The sequence below is a fragment of the Pseudoliparis swirei genome, chromosome 12, assembly GCF_029220125.1.
Source record: "Pseudoliparis swirei isolate HS2019 ecotype Mariana Trench chromosome 12, NWPU_hadal_v1, whole genome shotgun sequence".
In the NCBI taxonomy this organism is placed as follows: domain Eukaryota; kingdom Metazoa; phylum Chordata; class Actinopteri; order Perciformes; family Liparidae; genus Pseudoliparis; species Pseudoliparis swirei.
This window is the reverse complement of record NC_079399.1, coordinates 21,188,155-21,205,274: the sequence shown is the minus strand read 5'-3', so window position 1 is coordinate 21,205,274 and position 17,120 is coordinate 21,188,155. Positions and strand designations below refer to the sequence as shown.

The 17,120-nt window shown below is 43.2% G+C and overlaps 1 protein-coding gene across 1 annotated transcript in view; it reads right to left on the bottom strand.

The window, feature by feature from the left end:
• The window catches only part of enah (ENAH actin regulator), a 93,740-nt gene that overhangs the window by 58,592 nt on the left and 18,028 nt on the right, over positions 1-17,120 (bottom strand). The window contains 2 exon segments of the mRNA XM_056427857.1: positions 12,571-12,748; positions 14,726-14,891. Coding sequence (XP_056283832.1) covers positions 12,571-12,748; positions 14,726-14,891 — 344 coding nt within the window.

Genomic DNA, 17,120 nt, shown 5'->3' with positions numbered 1-17,120 from the left:
AGATTTGAGCTAGATTTTAGTATATATGTATATAAGAAAGAGAAAATGTTGTGATTAATGAAATGTGTATATGAATGTCATCTAATTAATGTTTACACTCGTACGAGCTCATCGGTTTATTTGTTCCATAAGCTCTTACGGGGATTTCTGGAAATTAAATGGAAAAAGAAAAACTCTTAAATGTATGTTGGTCAACACGACTCATGGCTGAACATGAAGAAAGGAAATCCTGCTTCACTTTAGTCCGGCTGTAAGGCTACAGTAAATACATCAAAACACATTTGGAGAAGACTTTGGAGGGTCTAGCTGCAGACACACTAACCCTCATCTAACCTTAATCTAACCCTAACCCTCACCTAACCCTCATCTAACCCTCACCTAACCCTCACCTAACCCTCATCTAACCTTAATCTAACCCTAACCCTCACCTAACCCTCATCTAACCCTCACCTAACCCTCACCTCACCCTAACCTTCATCTAACCCTCACCTAACCCTCATCTAACCTTAATCTAACCCTCACGTAACCCTCACCTCACCCTAACCTAACCCTCACCTAACCCTCACCTCACCCTAACCTTCATCTAACCCTCACCTAACCCTCACCTCACCCTAACCTTCATCTAACCCTCACCTAACCCTCATCTAACCTTAATCTAACCCTAACCCTCACCTAACCCTCATCTAACCCTCACCTAACCCTCACCTCACCCTAACCTTCATCTAACCCTCACCTAACCCTCATCTAACCTTAATCTAACCCTCACGTAACCCTCACCTCACCCTAACCTAACCCTCACCTAACCCTCACCCTAACCTAACCCTCATCTAACCTTAATCTAACCCTAACCCTCACCTAACCCTCACCTCACCCTAACCTAACCCTCACCTAACCCTCACCTCACCCTAACCTTCATCTAACCCTCACCTAACCCTCACCTCACCTTCATCTAACCCTCACCTAACCCTCATCTAACCTTAATCTAACCCTAACCCTCACCTAACCCTCACCTAACCCTCACCTCACCCTAACCTTCATCTAACCCTCACCTAACCCTCATCTAACCTTAATCTAACCCTCACGTAACCCTCACCTCACCCTAACCTAACCCTCACCTCACCCTAACCTAACCCTCATCTAACCTTAATCTAACCCTAACCCTCACCTAACCCTCACCTAACCCTCACCTCACCCTAACCTAACCCTCACCTAACCCTCACCTCACCCTAACCTTCATCTAACCCTCACCTAACCCTCATCTAACCTTAATCTAACCCTAACCCTCACCTAACCTTCATCTAACTCTCACCTCACCCTAACCTTCACCTAACCCTCAACTAACCCTCAACTAACCCTCACCTAACCCTCAACTAACCCTCATCTAACCCTCATCTAACCCTCAACTAACCCTCACCTAACCCTCAACTAACCCTCACCTAACCCTCATCTAACCCTAACCCTCACCTAACCTTCATCTAACTCTCACCTCACCCTAACCTTCACCTAACCTTCAACTAACCCTCAGCTAACCCTCAACTAACCCTCAACTCACCCTAACCTTCACCTAACCTTCAACTAACCCTCAGCTAACCCTCAACTAACCCTCAACTCACCCTAACCTTCACCTAACCTTCAACTAACCCTCAGCTAACCCTCAACTAACCCTCAACTCACCCTAACCTTCACCTAACCTTCAATAACCCTCAGCTAACACTCAACTAACCCGTGCCTAACCCTAACCCTAAGCTTGTGATCTCTTTCCTTCTCCACTCGCTCTTAACCTTCTTCTCTCTCATCTTCCACTCTTCCTCCTCCTCTGTCTCAGTCTCTCTCTGCTGTCCAGCGGTGTTGCAATGAGTGAGTCCGCCCACGGGGGTCTGCTGCAGAGACCATGAGCTCATCAAGGGAGTGGGGCAGGTGGGCAAGTGTGTGTGTGTGTGTGTGTGGGCGGGGGGGGGGGTAATCATACTGATCCTGAACTTGTTTCCTAAAGGGAATCACATTTTTACACAAATCTATCCATCCATCAGTTTATATCCCCCGACCAGAACTGCCAGCGGAGGATTTATGGTCCAGACCAGAACTCAGACCCGTGACCCGCCCCTCCCTCTCCTGATCCCGGGCCTCCCACCTCCGCTCTACTTTAGCCTTTTTAGGAGAAAAGAGAAACACACATAAACACAGTGTGTGTGTGTGTGTGTGTGTGTGTGTGTGTGTGTGTGTGTGTGTGTGTGTGTGTGTGACTCGGCTGTGTGGGGGGCTCGTCGGTTGGAAACAACGTCACTTTTAACTCAGAGTCAGAGGGAGAAACTTTTCCTCTCTGACTCGACAACTGGTTTAACTGATGAAACCAGTGTGTGTTCGTGTGTGTGTGTGTGTGTGTGTTTGTGTGTACGGTATACAGACAAGTCCTCGAGGCTGGGAGTGTGTGTCATGATGCTACACATACATGAGTAAACACACATTCCACACATCAACAGTCACCACATCCAGCTGCTTCGCTCAGACAGAAACTATTCGGTGCTTTGTTCACTCACTCACACACACGCACACACACACACGCACACGCGCACACACACACACACACACGTTTCATTTAACGCACACCTTTATCCAAAGTGACTTACAATCATATTACAATCATACACCGTAGACACAGCTACAGGGAGCAATTCAGGGCTACGGGTCAAGGACACATCCACTCGGGTGGGGATTGAACCGCCGACCTGCCACACACACACACACACACAACATTATCCATAGTCGATGTACAACCTCCAGTAGTAGCGAGCACCGCTGTTGACTTTAATTTGGATCTGAAAAGTACGCAAGATAAACTTCCGTCCTCACAGGAAACGGCTTATTGTTTGGAATAGATTGTGAAACACTCGGTTCGGCTTCGGGCTTCAGTCGTCTTCGTAATTCCTTTTCGTGTATAACGTACGATAACACTCTCGTGGCGTACCTCTGCACCCCGAGGCCGAGGTAGGAATGCTAAAGGAGACCAGCCTGCTCCGATAATCAGAACCACCAGCAGCTGATTCCACGAAAAATTCTCCCACCTGACCCAGCTGGGTTGGTTAGTACCTCTTAAGACCTAAAACAACCACAACTAGAACGGGCACTCGGTAGAGCGCATACCTTCGCATATCACAAGATTGGGCATTGAATTATGAACATTTTGGCATTAGTTGCATGCCAATTGGACAAAAATGTATCGTGCTATGGTAAAAAAAAGATTTTGACCTTTCCATGACCTTTGACCTTGACCTTTGACCCGATCGATCCCAAAATCTAATCAAATGGTCCCCGGATAATAACCAATCATCCCACCAAATTCCATGTGATTCAAGAAGATTTGACCTGTTCATGACCTTTGACCTTGACCTTTGACCCGATCGATCCCAAAATCTAATCAACTGGTCCCCGGATAATAAACAATCATCCCACCAAATTTCATGCGATTTGGTTCAAAACTTTTTGAGTTTTGCGAATAACACGCATACAAATAAATAAATAAATAAATACACGGCGATCAAAACATTACCTTCCGGCATTTTCAATGCGAAGGTAACAACAACAACAGTGTTGGGCAACGTGGCAACAGCTGACAGGTTTTTTCTCGACTCCTGAATGTTGCAATGAGCCCCATTTAGGCCGTTATTTGCGAATCGCTCCACCATTTACAGCGGTACCTCGTAAAGTTAGTCGGTAGGAGAAGCCCGAGGGGGCCACTTGAGGAGCCCCAGAGAACTCTGGGTAAGCGGTGACGTCGCCACGGACAAAACAATGTCCAACGCCCACCAGAGGACCTCGCTACTGCGGAGAAGGAGAAGGCCCATCGAAGCTCCTCCCAGGTTAATCCAACACAACACGTCGCACTAGATTGTGCGAAGGGGTCTCGCCACTTCCATAACACGTCTTCATTTTGCATGTTTAAAACGCGACATTTCAGAAAAGTTAATGGAGGAATTTTTTATTTCACATATCTTTTTTCTCCACTCCTCAGAATAATAATCAGAAAATGAATAAATCATGTGTTTTTGAACCATTTAAATTTGAGACAGTTGGCTTGAAAATAACTTCTCAGATGTTGAGAAAAGGAGCCACTTTCATAGATTCATGATTATGTTGAATAACGTCAAATTGAAAGAAAGAAGCTTGTGACCGCGACCGTCGTCAAGAAGCACCGATTACCGCTTTAAAAGAACGTTTCCGGAGCAATAAGACATCTAGAACCCCGTTGAGCTCCAGGATGAAATCAAACCACGCCATAAAGCAACATCCCTTAAAAAGTCATATGTTACGGGAGTTACAGAGCTGGGGTGTGCAGCTGCTCCCTGCCGAGTGGCCCAAAAGCCAAACGCCGCCACGAGTTCCACGTCACCGCAGGGCGCCGTCGGCCAGGTGGAGCTGACGGCGCCGATTAAAAAAACAAAAACAGGATGGAACTGAATCCTTTGAAGTGAAGCGCCAGAGACACACGGCGAGAGACGGAGCGTCTGTCGCTCGACACGCCGCTCGCTGTAAACACGTGAAGACTGAAGCGAGGAGAGCGTGATGAGATGGGGAGGAAACCGGGGGGGGGGAGATTCATTTCTGTCAATGCTGAATTACAAGCAGATCAGAAGGGATGGAAGAGGAAGAAGTAAGTACAGTTAAAAGAGCTAAGTACAATACACAGTGAAAGATGGTGCAGTGGAAAGGACATTAAAACAAATAAGAAAATTAAATGAAATTTTACATTTTTTGGGGTATTCGGTATTCGGCTAGTCGACGTTTAAGTGGAGAGAAGATTATAATAACTTCTTAAAAAACAATAGGTTCCTCTACGCCGAAGTCGTCATATTTTGAGCACTTTTATTTAAAACTAAATATTAATTATTTAAATCTCAGCGTAAATGAACATGTGAATATCACACATTTCCTTGACTTTTCCCAAACTTTTCGTTATTAAATTTTTTTCAAGGACTTTTCCAGGCCTGGAAATAACAATTTAAAAATTCTGTAACTTTTGCTTATTTTCCATGATTGTACCCTGTGTAAAAATATATTTAAAATGATCATTCATTAAAAAAATATTTCAAAATAGAATATAAATGTTAGTTCATAAACAAAACTGTATATATTTAATATTAATTCAGACACTGATGGCACAGCGCTGTGTATTTAACCAGAAATAGCTTTTAAAGGGTACGTCATGAGGTCGTTTAGTCTCTGACGATCGCTAATCTTTTATTTTCTGTATTAGTTTGATGCAGATGAAAAAAAAATGTAAATGTCGGACGGCGAACCAGGTTTGAGATAAACATCATTACATGGTGTGTCCACCAGAGGGCGCTGACACATGTAAGTTCCCTGACGCATTATGAAAATACTTCTCATGCCTTACGATCGTTTATAGCGCCGCTTATTTATATTCTCCATTAAGCTTTAAATAATAATAATGACTAATAAGGTCACGTATCATGATGCGTCATGATGGCGCTTCACTTTCTGGTATTTTCTTTTTGGCAAAGATCATAGAGTATTATAATTCCCCTGGTTGTAATATATTATAATCTTCTGATCGTGTATTATAATACATGTTTGAATGCATTATAATGTTATCATAAGTCACTTCTGTGGTCATTGTTAGCGTTACGTAACATTAAAACGTTTGCTTATGTTTATTGATATATGTTTTCACTTTAATTTCAACATTGAGGTGGATAATCACATTAAAATGCACCATAACAGAGATTATAATGCATTTTTAAATGATTATTATGTAAGTTTCACCACTGGAAAACACATAATATACTAGGATCCTATCAAAAAAACAAAAAACAATCAGTGACTTTACTGTCTGATAGGGTTTGGGTTATGATTAATCTTTTATGGCATTGTGAATATTAAAGAGCTTATAACTCTAATGCTATCGAAGGCTCAGTAGGTTTATAATGTCTATACTCATAACTGCACTTAATGAGCTCGGCCTGTCCACAACCAGAGAACATTAAACTTAAACTTCTCTTTTAAAGATCAGGAGACTCGGTGACTGCGGTGAGGATCCGATACTTCAGGGCGAACTCTTTATATTTAAACCTCTCAGTGATCAGCAGAGATGTTCATGCCCCAACTTTCTTCCTGCTAGAATAATAAGATATGTGTCTCAGTGTTACATAACGACAAAGTGGTCATGTTCTGATCCAATAGAATAAAGGATTGGGTACCAGGGAATGTAAATAACTCTGAAAAGGCTCCGTTAATATGGAGACTATTTCCCGCAAGCCTTTATTTTGTAAGTGCCTTTTAATGTTTTAGGTACTTTTATTTTGAAGTTCTTCCGACGAGAACCGGAAGAATACGTAAATCATGTCACGTGACTTTGCAAAAAGACGTTGAACTGAAGGAAAAGGTGTTCATGAGTATTTTAATTACTCTATGGACTCTCACGGGAACACTGCACTTTGTGTTTTATTTGGGCTTTGACGACATGTTCAGTGACTTTTAATTAACTCGTAACATGTATCGTGATAAGATGCTAATGCTAGATTTGAGCTAGATTTTAGTATATATGTATATAAGAAAAAGAAAATGTTGTGATTAATGAAATGTGTATATGAATGTCATCTAATTAATGTTTACACTCGTACGAGCTCATCGGTTTATTTGTTCCATAAGCTCTTACGGGGATTTCTGGAAATTAAATGGAAAAAGAAAAACTCTTAAATGTATGTTGGTCAACACGACTCATGGCTGAACATGAATAAAGGAAATCCTGCTTCACTTTAGTCCGGCTGTAAGGCTCCAGTAAATACATCAAAACACATTTGGAGAAGACTTTGGAGGGTCTAGCTGCAGACACACTAACCCTCATCTAACCTTAATCTAACCCTAACCCTCACCTAACCCTCATCTAACCCTAACCTAACCCTCACCTCACCCTAACCTTCATCTAACCCTCACCTAACCCTCATCTAACCTTAATCTAACCCTCACCTCACCCTAACCTAACCCTCACCCTAACCTAACCCTCACCTAACCCTCACCTCACCTGAACCTTCATCTAACCCTCACCTCACCCTAACCTAATCCTCACCTAACCCTCACCTAACCCTCACCTCACCCGAACCTTCATCTAACCCTCACCTAACCCTCATCTAACCTTAATCTAACCCTAACCCTCACCTAACCTTCATCTAACTCTCAACTAACCCTCACCTAACCCTCAACTAACCCTCATCTAATCCTCACCTAACCCTCATCTAACCTTAATCTAACCCTAACCCTCACCCTAACCTTCACCTAACCCTCAACTAACCCTCACCTAACCCTCATCTAACCCTAACCCTCAACTAACCCTCACCTAACCCTCAACTCACCCCCCCCGCCGACCAGAACTGCCAGCGGAGGATTTATGGTCCAGACCAGAACTCAGACCCGTGACCCGCCCCTCCCTCTCCACATCCCGGGCCTCCCACCTCCGCTCTACTTTAGCCTTTTTAGGAGAAAAGAGAAACACACATAAACACAGTGTGTGTGTGTGTGTGTGGGTGTGTGTGTGTGTGTGTGTGTGTGACTCGGCTGTGTGGGGGGCTCGTCGGTTGGAAACAACGTCACTTTTAACTCAGAGTCAGAGGGAGAAACTTTTCCTCTCTGACTCGACAACTGGTTTAACTGATGAAACCAGTGTGTGTTCGTGTGTGTGTGTGTGTGTGTGTTTGTGTGTACGGTATACAGACAAGTCCTCGAGGCTGGGAGTGTGTGTCATGATGCTACACATACATGAGTAAACACACATTCCACACGTCAACAGTCACCACATCCAGCTGCTTCGCTCAGACAGAAACTATTCGGTGCTTTGTTCACTCACTCACACACACACGCACACGCACACACACACACGTTTCATTTAACGCACACCTTTATCCAAAGTGACTTACAATCATATTACAATCATACACCGTAGACACAGCTACAGGGAGCAATTCAGGGCTACGGGTCAAGGACACATCCACTCGGGTGGGGATTGAACCGCCGACCTGCCACACACACACACACACACAACATTATCCATAGTCGATGTACAACCTCCAGTAGTAGCGAGCACCGCTGTTGACTTTAATTTGGATCTGAAAAGTACGCAATAACAGGAAGTAACCGGCAGGAAGTAAACGAGGAAAAAAACGGCAGGAAGTAACAGAAAGGAAGTAACTGACAGGAAGAAACCGACAGGAAGTAACCAACAGGAAGAAACAGAAAGGAAGTAACTGACAGGAAGAAACCGACAGGAAGAAACAGAAAGAAAGCAACCCACCGGAAGTAACCCACAGGAAGTAACAGACAGGAAAAACTGACAGGAAGTAACATAAAGGAAGTAACCGACAGGAAGTAACCAACAGGAAGGTAAAACTGTGAAAATATTCAACAAATTATGAAAGAAATATAAGAAATGATGATAGTGATCTGTTATTGGAATGTTTAGCTGTGCTTCAATGTGGGTGGTTAACATTAAAGATGTAATAACTGATCTACAACAAAGTATCCACAAAACGTCAAGAAGACCAAACTAACTCAGCTAACCTAGCTAACGCTGACTCAGCTGCGACCAGCGGTCAACGTTCATAACCATATTGATTAGATACCTTTGCTACCGATGTGATCATCACAAAGACTTTAGTTCATCATGTGTATGTAAACCTGCATAAACAACAACAACAACAAGACGCTCAACAGGCGAACAAGTCATGGAACAAATCCAGCTTGTACAAGAACACATGTAAAGGCTCAAGTCAGGCTTATTAACACAACAATAACTAAGGAATAGATTTTACTAGAGAAAAAAAGAGAAATTTAAATTTGATAAATAAATAATGCGTGATAACAAAATGGCTACATTCAAAGTTATACGTTTAAAATGAAATAAACTGTCAATAAAATTGTGCAAAAGACAGCCTAAAAATGTAGACTTTTATTTTTATAACCTTTTATCTTCAATCTTTCGTTTTAAATAGTTCTCCATATCTTTATCTACAGCAGTGGTCACCAACCTTTTTGAGCCCAAGATCACTGACCTCCGCCTTCATGACCGGCAAGATCTACCTATTGAGGCGTTGAGAGAAAACGACGGTCCAGACTGGACTTACAACTTTTTATTTGGCCTAATTGTCATTTTGGTCCAGCGTTCAAATTGATGTGACCAGGAACACAGAATTTAAGTGTAATATAACAAGTAAGATATTTGTTAACCGCACAATATATGAACAAGAAAAAACACATTTGCAATGAGCAGCTGGATGAACTACCAATATAAATGTTGTATTTATTTACATTTCGTTGCTTCTGTACCTGGACTCTAGCAATGACAATAAATTGAATCCAATCCAATTACAACACAACACTGACAACATGATCAGTCAGTGCAACTCATGTAAGTTGAGCTCTCATCATAATGCCATCAAGTCATGTGACTCCAGTCAGTGTGATGGCTGTGACTGAACTCTGCATCTATGCTTTTTCAAATAATAGAATAAATACAATTGCAATCACTTTCAAGTAAACCAGATTGCTCCACCAGACAAGAAAAAGCTCAATGTTGAGCTTTTGTTTTGGAGGACAACAGCAGAAAAGCCCAACTCACGGAGGTAAGACCTGGCAAGTCGCCAAGAATCTCGGCTGTCGCGCAGGCGTAACCTGTTAATGCCTTAACGTAAACATGTACACGAAGGTACAGGCATTTCAACATTTATTTATTGATGACGTAGTTTTATGTCGGTGTACTTTGAGCTTGTGTAATATGTGAAGTTATCAATAATGGTGTTTCTCTATTTCCCCTGCGCCCCACCTGTAGTGGTACGTTCCTCTTACGGGCGCACAGCTGACAACACGGCTGTCAGAGAACCCGTTTTCAGGCGTTCATGAATCAGGCGGAGATGTTTTCTGACGTCAATCTTCCAGTCAGAATAAAAATGTTTCAGAAGACACTTCAGAAAATGTTCGAAAACAAGGAACAATGTGTTTCTGAATTTATTTTCATTTTATTTTGGAGATCGACAGGGAACGTCTCCGAGATCGACCGGTCGATCGCGATCGACGGGTTGGCGACCACTGATCTACAGGCTAGATGTCTTCTTCTGCCTCTTGGAGCTTGTAAAACAACCGATTGATTATCGCCACCAAGTGGTGGGAGGCTGTATTGTCCCTGAGCGTCTCCTAACAGGACGACCTCTGGGGTCTTCAACTGATACCCTAAGATGATACACGGGTGCTAAACTGAAAGTTGTTTGCGGCCCTCTAGGTGGCGCTCATGGCCCAATCAGGGGTTAAGAATCACTGCTCTAGACGAGGAGGAAAGAAAGATGCTCTCAGCGAAACACCACGCCACAATTTAAGTGTCGTTCCTGATCACTCGCGCTTTGCTTTCTTTGAACAGGACAAGACAAAAGAAAGAGATATTATTTAGATAGATTTAGATTGATATATCTTCTCTTTTCCTCTCTGCCTTCAGGATAAAAGGCTGAGCAGGACTCTTCTTCACCGACTAACACATACTGGGGAAGTGGATCTCTCCCTACAGCATGAGCATAATGAGGCGCATCACTATCAGGTTAATTAGGGGGGTGGGGAGGGAGCGGGGGGGGGGGCTTAGGGAAGATGGAATGATACACAGGAGGAGAGTAAATAGGAGAGGAGAAGGTTAGAGAAGATAAGAGAAGGGAGGAGAGGAGAGGAGGAGGACAGAAAAGAAGAGAAGAAACAGAAGAGAGGCAATAAGTGACGGAAGAGGGAAGGAAAGGAGAAGAGAGAAAAAAGAGGGGAAGCGGAGGAGGAGAGGAAAGGAGAGGGTCTGGGGTCATGCACATGAACACAAGGCGGCCTCGTCTTCTTGTTGCATTACAGATGAAGTTCTGATGGATCACGGGAGCTGAAGATTCGTCTTTACTCAGGTGAACCACTCTGACTTATAATCTACGCTTTTATTCTCTAAGATAACTGGGGGGGGCATCATGCTATTTTAGGACAGGAGAGTTCTATTCTCATGGACTGAGTGTTTTTGTCGAGCAGAAACTCTAAAAGGCTGTTTTCCTGAAAACAAAATGGTGTGACGCTTTTATTTGGCTCCATTTGATGAGAAACCAGGAAGTGTGGAACTTGTCGTAGCTGGACCTTTTTATGTCGTCTTAGAACTGAAGGTGCTTGTGTTGGAACCAGTGTATTTCATATGTCCTCGAGCAACACCTAGTGGAGCGATCGTGAACAGCTTCACGACGTACGCGACGTAAACACGATCGTTCAGGAAATTCCTTTAACTCACAGAGTTAATCTGCACAATCCTTAACTTAAAGTCCACAACATCGACTTCATCCGTAAGTCATCCACCGTTTACATTTATACTCACATGTTTCGCTTCATATTCATTTGGTTTGAATACAGTATTGGCATTGTTAGTTTACTGTCCTATTATTGTACAAAGGCATGTGATTTGTGCTCTTTGTCAGTTTTACAAAATTATATCTTCTTCCATTAAATTCTGCGAAATAGAACAACTGTCTGTTCCTCTGAGAATACGCTGCTGGAGAATACCTTTGTACAACAACTTTAGTGAGAACGCTACAGCGCTCACTAGAACCTCATAGGGTTGGTTCTATCGAGAGTCTTTCCACCCTTTAAGGGTGATAACAAGAACCCTGCATGGGGTTCTAATGAGAACCTTTTCCTCTTCCAAGGGTTTCATCTAGAGTCCAGGGGTTCCACCTAGAACTCCTTTCTATTCAAAGGATTCCACCTAGAACTCCTTTCTATTCAAAGGGTTTCATCTAGAGCCCACCCAGGGATTCCATCTAGAACTCCTTTCTATTCCAAGGGTTCCACCGAGAACTCCTTTCTATTCCAAGGGTTCCACCTAGAACTCCTTTCTATTCCAAGGGTTCCACCTAGAACTCCTTTCTATTCCAAGGGTTCCACCGAGAACTCCTTTCTATTTCAAGGGTTCCACCTAGAACTCCTTTCTATTCCAAGGGTTCCACCGAGAACTCCTTTCTATTCCAAGGGTTCCACCTAGAACTCCTTTCTATTCCAGGGATTCCACCTAGAACTCCTTTCTATTCCAAGGGTTCCACCGAGAACTCCTTTCTATTCCAAGGGTTCCACCTAGAACTCCTTTCTATTCCCAGGGTTCCACCGAGAACTCCTTTCTATTCCAAGGGTTCCACCTAGAAATCCTTTCTATTCCAAGTGTTTCATCTGGAGCCCACCCAGGGGTTCTACCGAGAACTCTTTTCTATTCCAAGTGATTCATCCAGAAGCTGCCCGGGGTTATTTATGAGGCTCCTGCAGTCAAAGGACTGGTGTGGGGGGTGAGCTGGAAGGATCTTTTAACATCTACGCTTTCAACAATTCTTGAATAAATCTTTCTTCCGAAAAGGGTTCTTTAGATAGAAAAAGGTTCCTGATAGAACCCTTGGTTTTACGAGGAACCATTAACCACCCCAACCCCTTCCTTCAAAGAACAGAGTGTTTTTGAGGGTAGACCCTGAGAGGAACCCTTTTGGGACCCTTACGTAGAACCAAACCAAGCGGCCCTACCTGCGTCCTGCGAGTTGAGCACCTCCAGGGCGTGCATCATGGCGCTGGCGAATACGTTGGCGTCCTCCTTGCTGCCGAAGTTGAGGCCGTAGACCTGCCGGGCGTCACGCCACTGGTGGAAGGTCTGCGTGGCCTGGTTGTACTTTAGCCCCTTGGGAATGGCACAGTTGATCACCACCTGGAGGCGTCCACGGCGGGGAAAGGGAAAAGACGAAACGTCCTTTAGATTGGCAATGAGTAATGTTCACAACCAAGCTTCATTTAGGGAGCCACGAAGAACAACACGAGTCCTGCACAGCTGTGTTTCTGTTTCCTCTCCTCCCTCAGTCATGACGCTACCGCCGTCTGCCACGCCGCCGAGCTCAGGGGCCGAGGGGAAAAAACTAATTAATTATTGTACCTCTAAAAAGCTTGTTAAACACAAAGTGACAGCACTGGGGACTCGGCGGCCGATACGTGGCGAAAAGGTCACGTGAAGTCACTTCAGGAAGCACTCGCTAGAACACACACACACACACACACAATGTGAAGAGCATACTGAACCGACAGATCCTAATCTGCATCATCGTCAGTGCGTTCATTTCTTCGGCGATGGAAGATTGTGTAATCTGGTTTAATCCCATACGCGACACGTTCCCCCAGGGGGAACCCTGGGGGTGTCCAACACTAATCGTGGAGGGTTGAGATGTTCAGAAACGGAGAGATTAAAATGTACCGAGACCAGCCAGGCTTCCTGTTGCTTTGATCAATAAACATATCTTCCATGAATAAAACCTGAAACCAATCTGGTGGTTTATGGAACAACAGCGAGGCGCCGGTGCCGGAAAAGTGTTATGATAACCCCAGCACGAAATAATCTAGTGTCAATTTCGGGGGGTTATTAGAAAGTCTCTCTGGCAGATGGGAAGGGATTCACATTCTTGGTTTGCGGAGAGTATTATTCTGTCATATTTCCCTGTTGCCTGATGGGCTCCTGTTTCGGTCCACTTCCTCCGAATGTGTTACAGATGTAGAAAGCAACAACAACGATGTCATTCCCAGAAACACAGTTTAAAGCCTCGAGTTTTCCGTTTCAGCCGTCGCTGTAAAGGCTTTTAGCTGAAGTTGAATGGAAGTGACCATATTAGGAATGCAAAAGATTGACGTGGAGACGCTGGATACGGCTCTAGTAGCAGCAGTGAGCGAGTAATCACAGTAAGCCCCGCCCTAAATGCAAAAATTCTATCTTATTTTACTTTATATATATATATAATATATATATATATATATTATATATATGTTATATTTGATATATATATATATATATATATGATTAACGTGTCAGCTGGTATAATTAATTTCTAAAAATCTTTACTCAGAAAATGTATTACTGTATAATATATACAGTATATATATAATTATATATATAAGGTAAGCTTCTATCAATAAAAGCTACCCATAATATATATATATACACACAGTAATACAATTTCTTTATACATATATAATTATATATATACCTATATATGTATATATATACAGTAATACATTTTCTTTATATGTATCTAATTCTATCCAATTATATATAAATATGGTAAGCTACTGTCAATGAAAGCTCCCCATATATATATATATATATATATATATATATATATATATTTATATACATACAATTATATATATATAAGTGATTAGTGAATAAAAGCGGTAGTTTTGAAAATAGCCCGACAGCAGAGCTTAGAGAGGGAAAGCCTCCGTTGGCGTCACCACACGCCTCCCGTCTCCGGTTGAAGTTCCACACATTCTCGCTGCTATCGATGACCTGATTCTGACTTATGCCCCACCCCCCCGCCTCCCTCCAGCCACGCATTGAAACGCAAGACAGAGAGCATTGTGGGACTTCTGAAGGCAGTGCGCCCGCCTCCGGTGGTCCTCATCAACTCATTGATGCTTTGTCTTCTAAGAGCTACTCTCTGGGTTTTGGAGTTCATGTTTTGTTACACTTGTGAACATGGAAGCAGGGTGGCCTGGGTGGACCTGTACACACACACACACACACACACCCATAATGCATCAGTTCTGCATGGGATGCTCCTATAGAGATGGAGGATGATGCTTGCCGTGCACTTCATGCACTGGATGGATAAGGTCTGCATGCGGGTCCGGTCTGACTCACCTGGTGGTCTTGGATCTTGCGACCCACGACCCGGAAGGCGTTGTTGCCGGTGTGGTGGTAGATGTGGACTCTGCTGAAGCCCGTGGAGCCACCGGCCGGGACCCACTTCTTGTTGGCGTCGTCGTACACCATGACGGCGGCTCGCGCCTGGCAGATGCTCTGTTCACTGCAGAGGAACAGAGACGGGACACGGTCACACAACCTGAGGCAGCTGGCCACGCCCCCTCACCGAGAGGAACCCGAGTGGCTCAACCTGATGCAGCTGGCCACGCCCCCTCACCGAGAGGAACCCGAGTGGCTCCGGGGAGCCCGTCAACCATCTTTCTCTTGTTGTTTTTAACTCCTTTGTGTCTTATCCTCATTTCAGACTCTACCATTAGACATACTGCATTGCTTTCATTTGTATTATATAATAACCGTCGTTTTGATGTAAAACTAAGTTTGTGATATTTGATAATTATGAATTTTTTTATGCATGTAACTGCAATTTTATCATCTTATAATTAACATTGGATAAAGCCAGAGGAGGTTTTGCTATTTAGTTATATTTGTTGAAATTGTTTTGACATCGGAACAACAATAAACAAATAAAATGTCTCTGGTGTAGCTTTCGCAAAATAAGCTTCCTGTCTGTCTGCCGACATGTTGCTTCTGTCCTTCCTGGAGAGGGACGACATCTATTGTTCATCTGGTCACATGACATCTATTGTTCATCTGGTCACATGACATCTATTGTTCATCTGGTCACATGACATCTATTGTTCATCTGGTCACACGACATCTATTGTTCATCTGGTCACATGACATCTACTGTTCATCTGGTCACATGACATTTATTGTTCATCTGGTCACATGACATCTATTGTTCATCTGGTCACATGACATCTATTGTTCATCTGGTCACATGACATCTATTGTTCACCTGGTCACATGACATCTATTGTTCACCTGGTCACATGACATCTATTGTTCACCTGGTCACATGACATCTATTGTTCACCTGGTCACATGACATCTATTGTTCATTTGGTCACATGACATCTATTGTTCACCTGGTCACATGACATCTATTGTTCCTCTGGTCACATGACATCTATTGTTCATCTGGTCACATGACATATATTGTTCATCTAGTCACATGACATCTATTGTTCATCTGGTCACATGACATCTATTGTTCATCTGGTCACATGACATCTATTGTTCATCTGGTCACATGACATATATTGTTCATCTGGTCACATGACATCTATTGTTCCTCTGGTCACATGACATCTATTGTTCATCTGGTCACATGACATATATTGTTCATCTAGTCACATGACATCTATTGTTCATCTGGTCACATGACATCTATTGTTCATCTGGTCACATGACATCTATTGTTCATCTGGTCACATGACATCTATTGTTCATCTAGTCACATGACATCTATTGTTCATCTGGTCACATGACATCAATTGTTCATCTGGTCACATGACATCTATTGTTCATCTGGTCTCATGACATCTATTGTTCATCTGGTCACATGACATCTATTGTTCATCTGGTCACATGACATCTATTGTTCATCTGGTCACATGACATCTATTGATCATCTGGTCACATGACATCTATTGTTCATCTGGTCACATGACATCTATTGTTCATCTGGTCACATGACATCTATTGTTCATCTGGTCACATGACATCTATTGTTCATCTGGTCACATGACATCTATTGTTCATCTAGTTACATGACATCTATTGTTCATCTGGTCGAATTAAATCTATTGTTCATCTAGTTACATGACATCTATTGTTCATCTGGTCATCTTAACTTTTTTCGGCTGAAATGTTTTTTCTATTTCTTGGGAGTTGTTCCTGATCCGATGTGAGGTCAAAGGTCAAAGGTCAGGGATGTCGTATGTGGACAGGTTATAAAGCCTTCTGAGGATAATTTTTTATTTGTGATATTGGGCTGTACAAAATAAACAGAATTAAATGTAGGTCGACACGTAGGTAGAGACTGTGGAGCACGACTATTTTACCGCATTGCGGAGGCAGCTCCCTCGTGCCATCAAGCACGGCACTCGGGGGCAACTGAGGGTCAGAGGTCAGCAGGTCCGTCTTTCAATGAGGGTGTTGGCGGTTAAATCCCCGCCCTAGTCGATATGTCCTTGAGCAAGACACTTAACCCCGAGTTGCTCCCTGTAGCCGTGTCGCTTTGGATAAAAGTGTCATCTAAATGACGTGTGATGTAATGTACGGCACTCCGTTATCCCAACACCATCTCAACTCAGTGTCGTTTCCTGTCCAGCGGGCGCATGTCCACGGTCTGGTGCTCTGAATACAGAGCCACGCACTCTGAGCTGAATCCACATCATTTCACATCCCTCGAACTACAGGGTTCTTA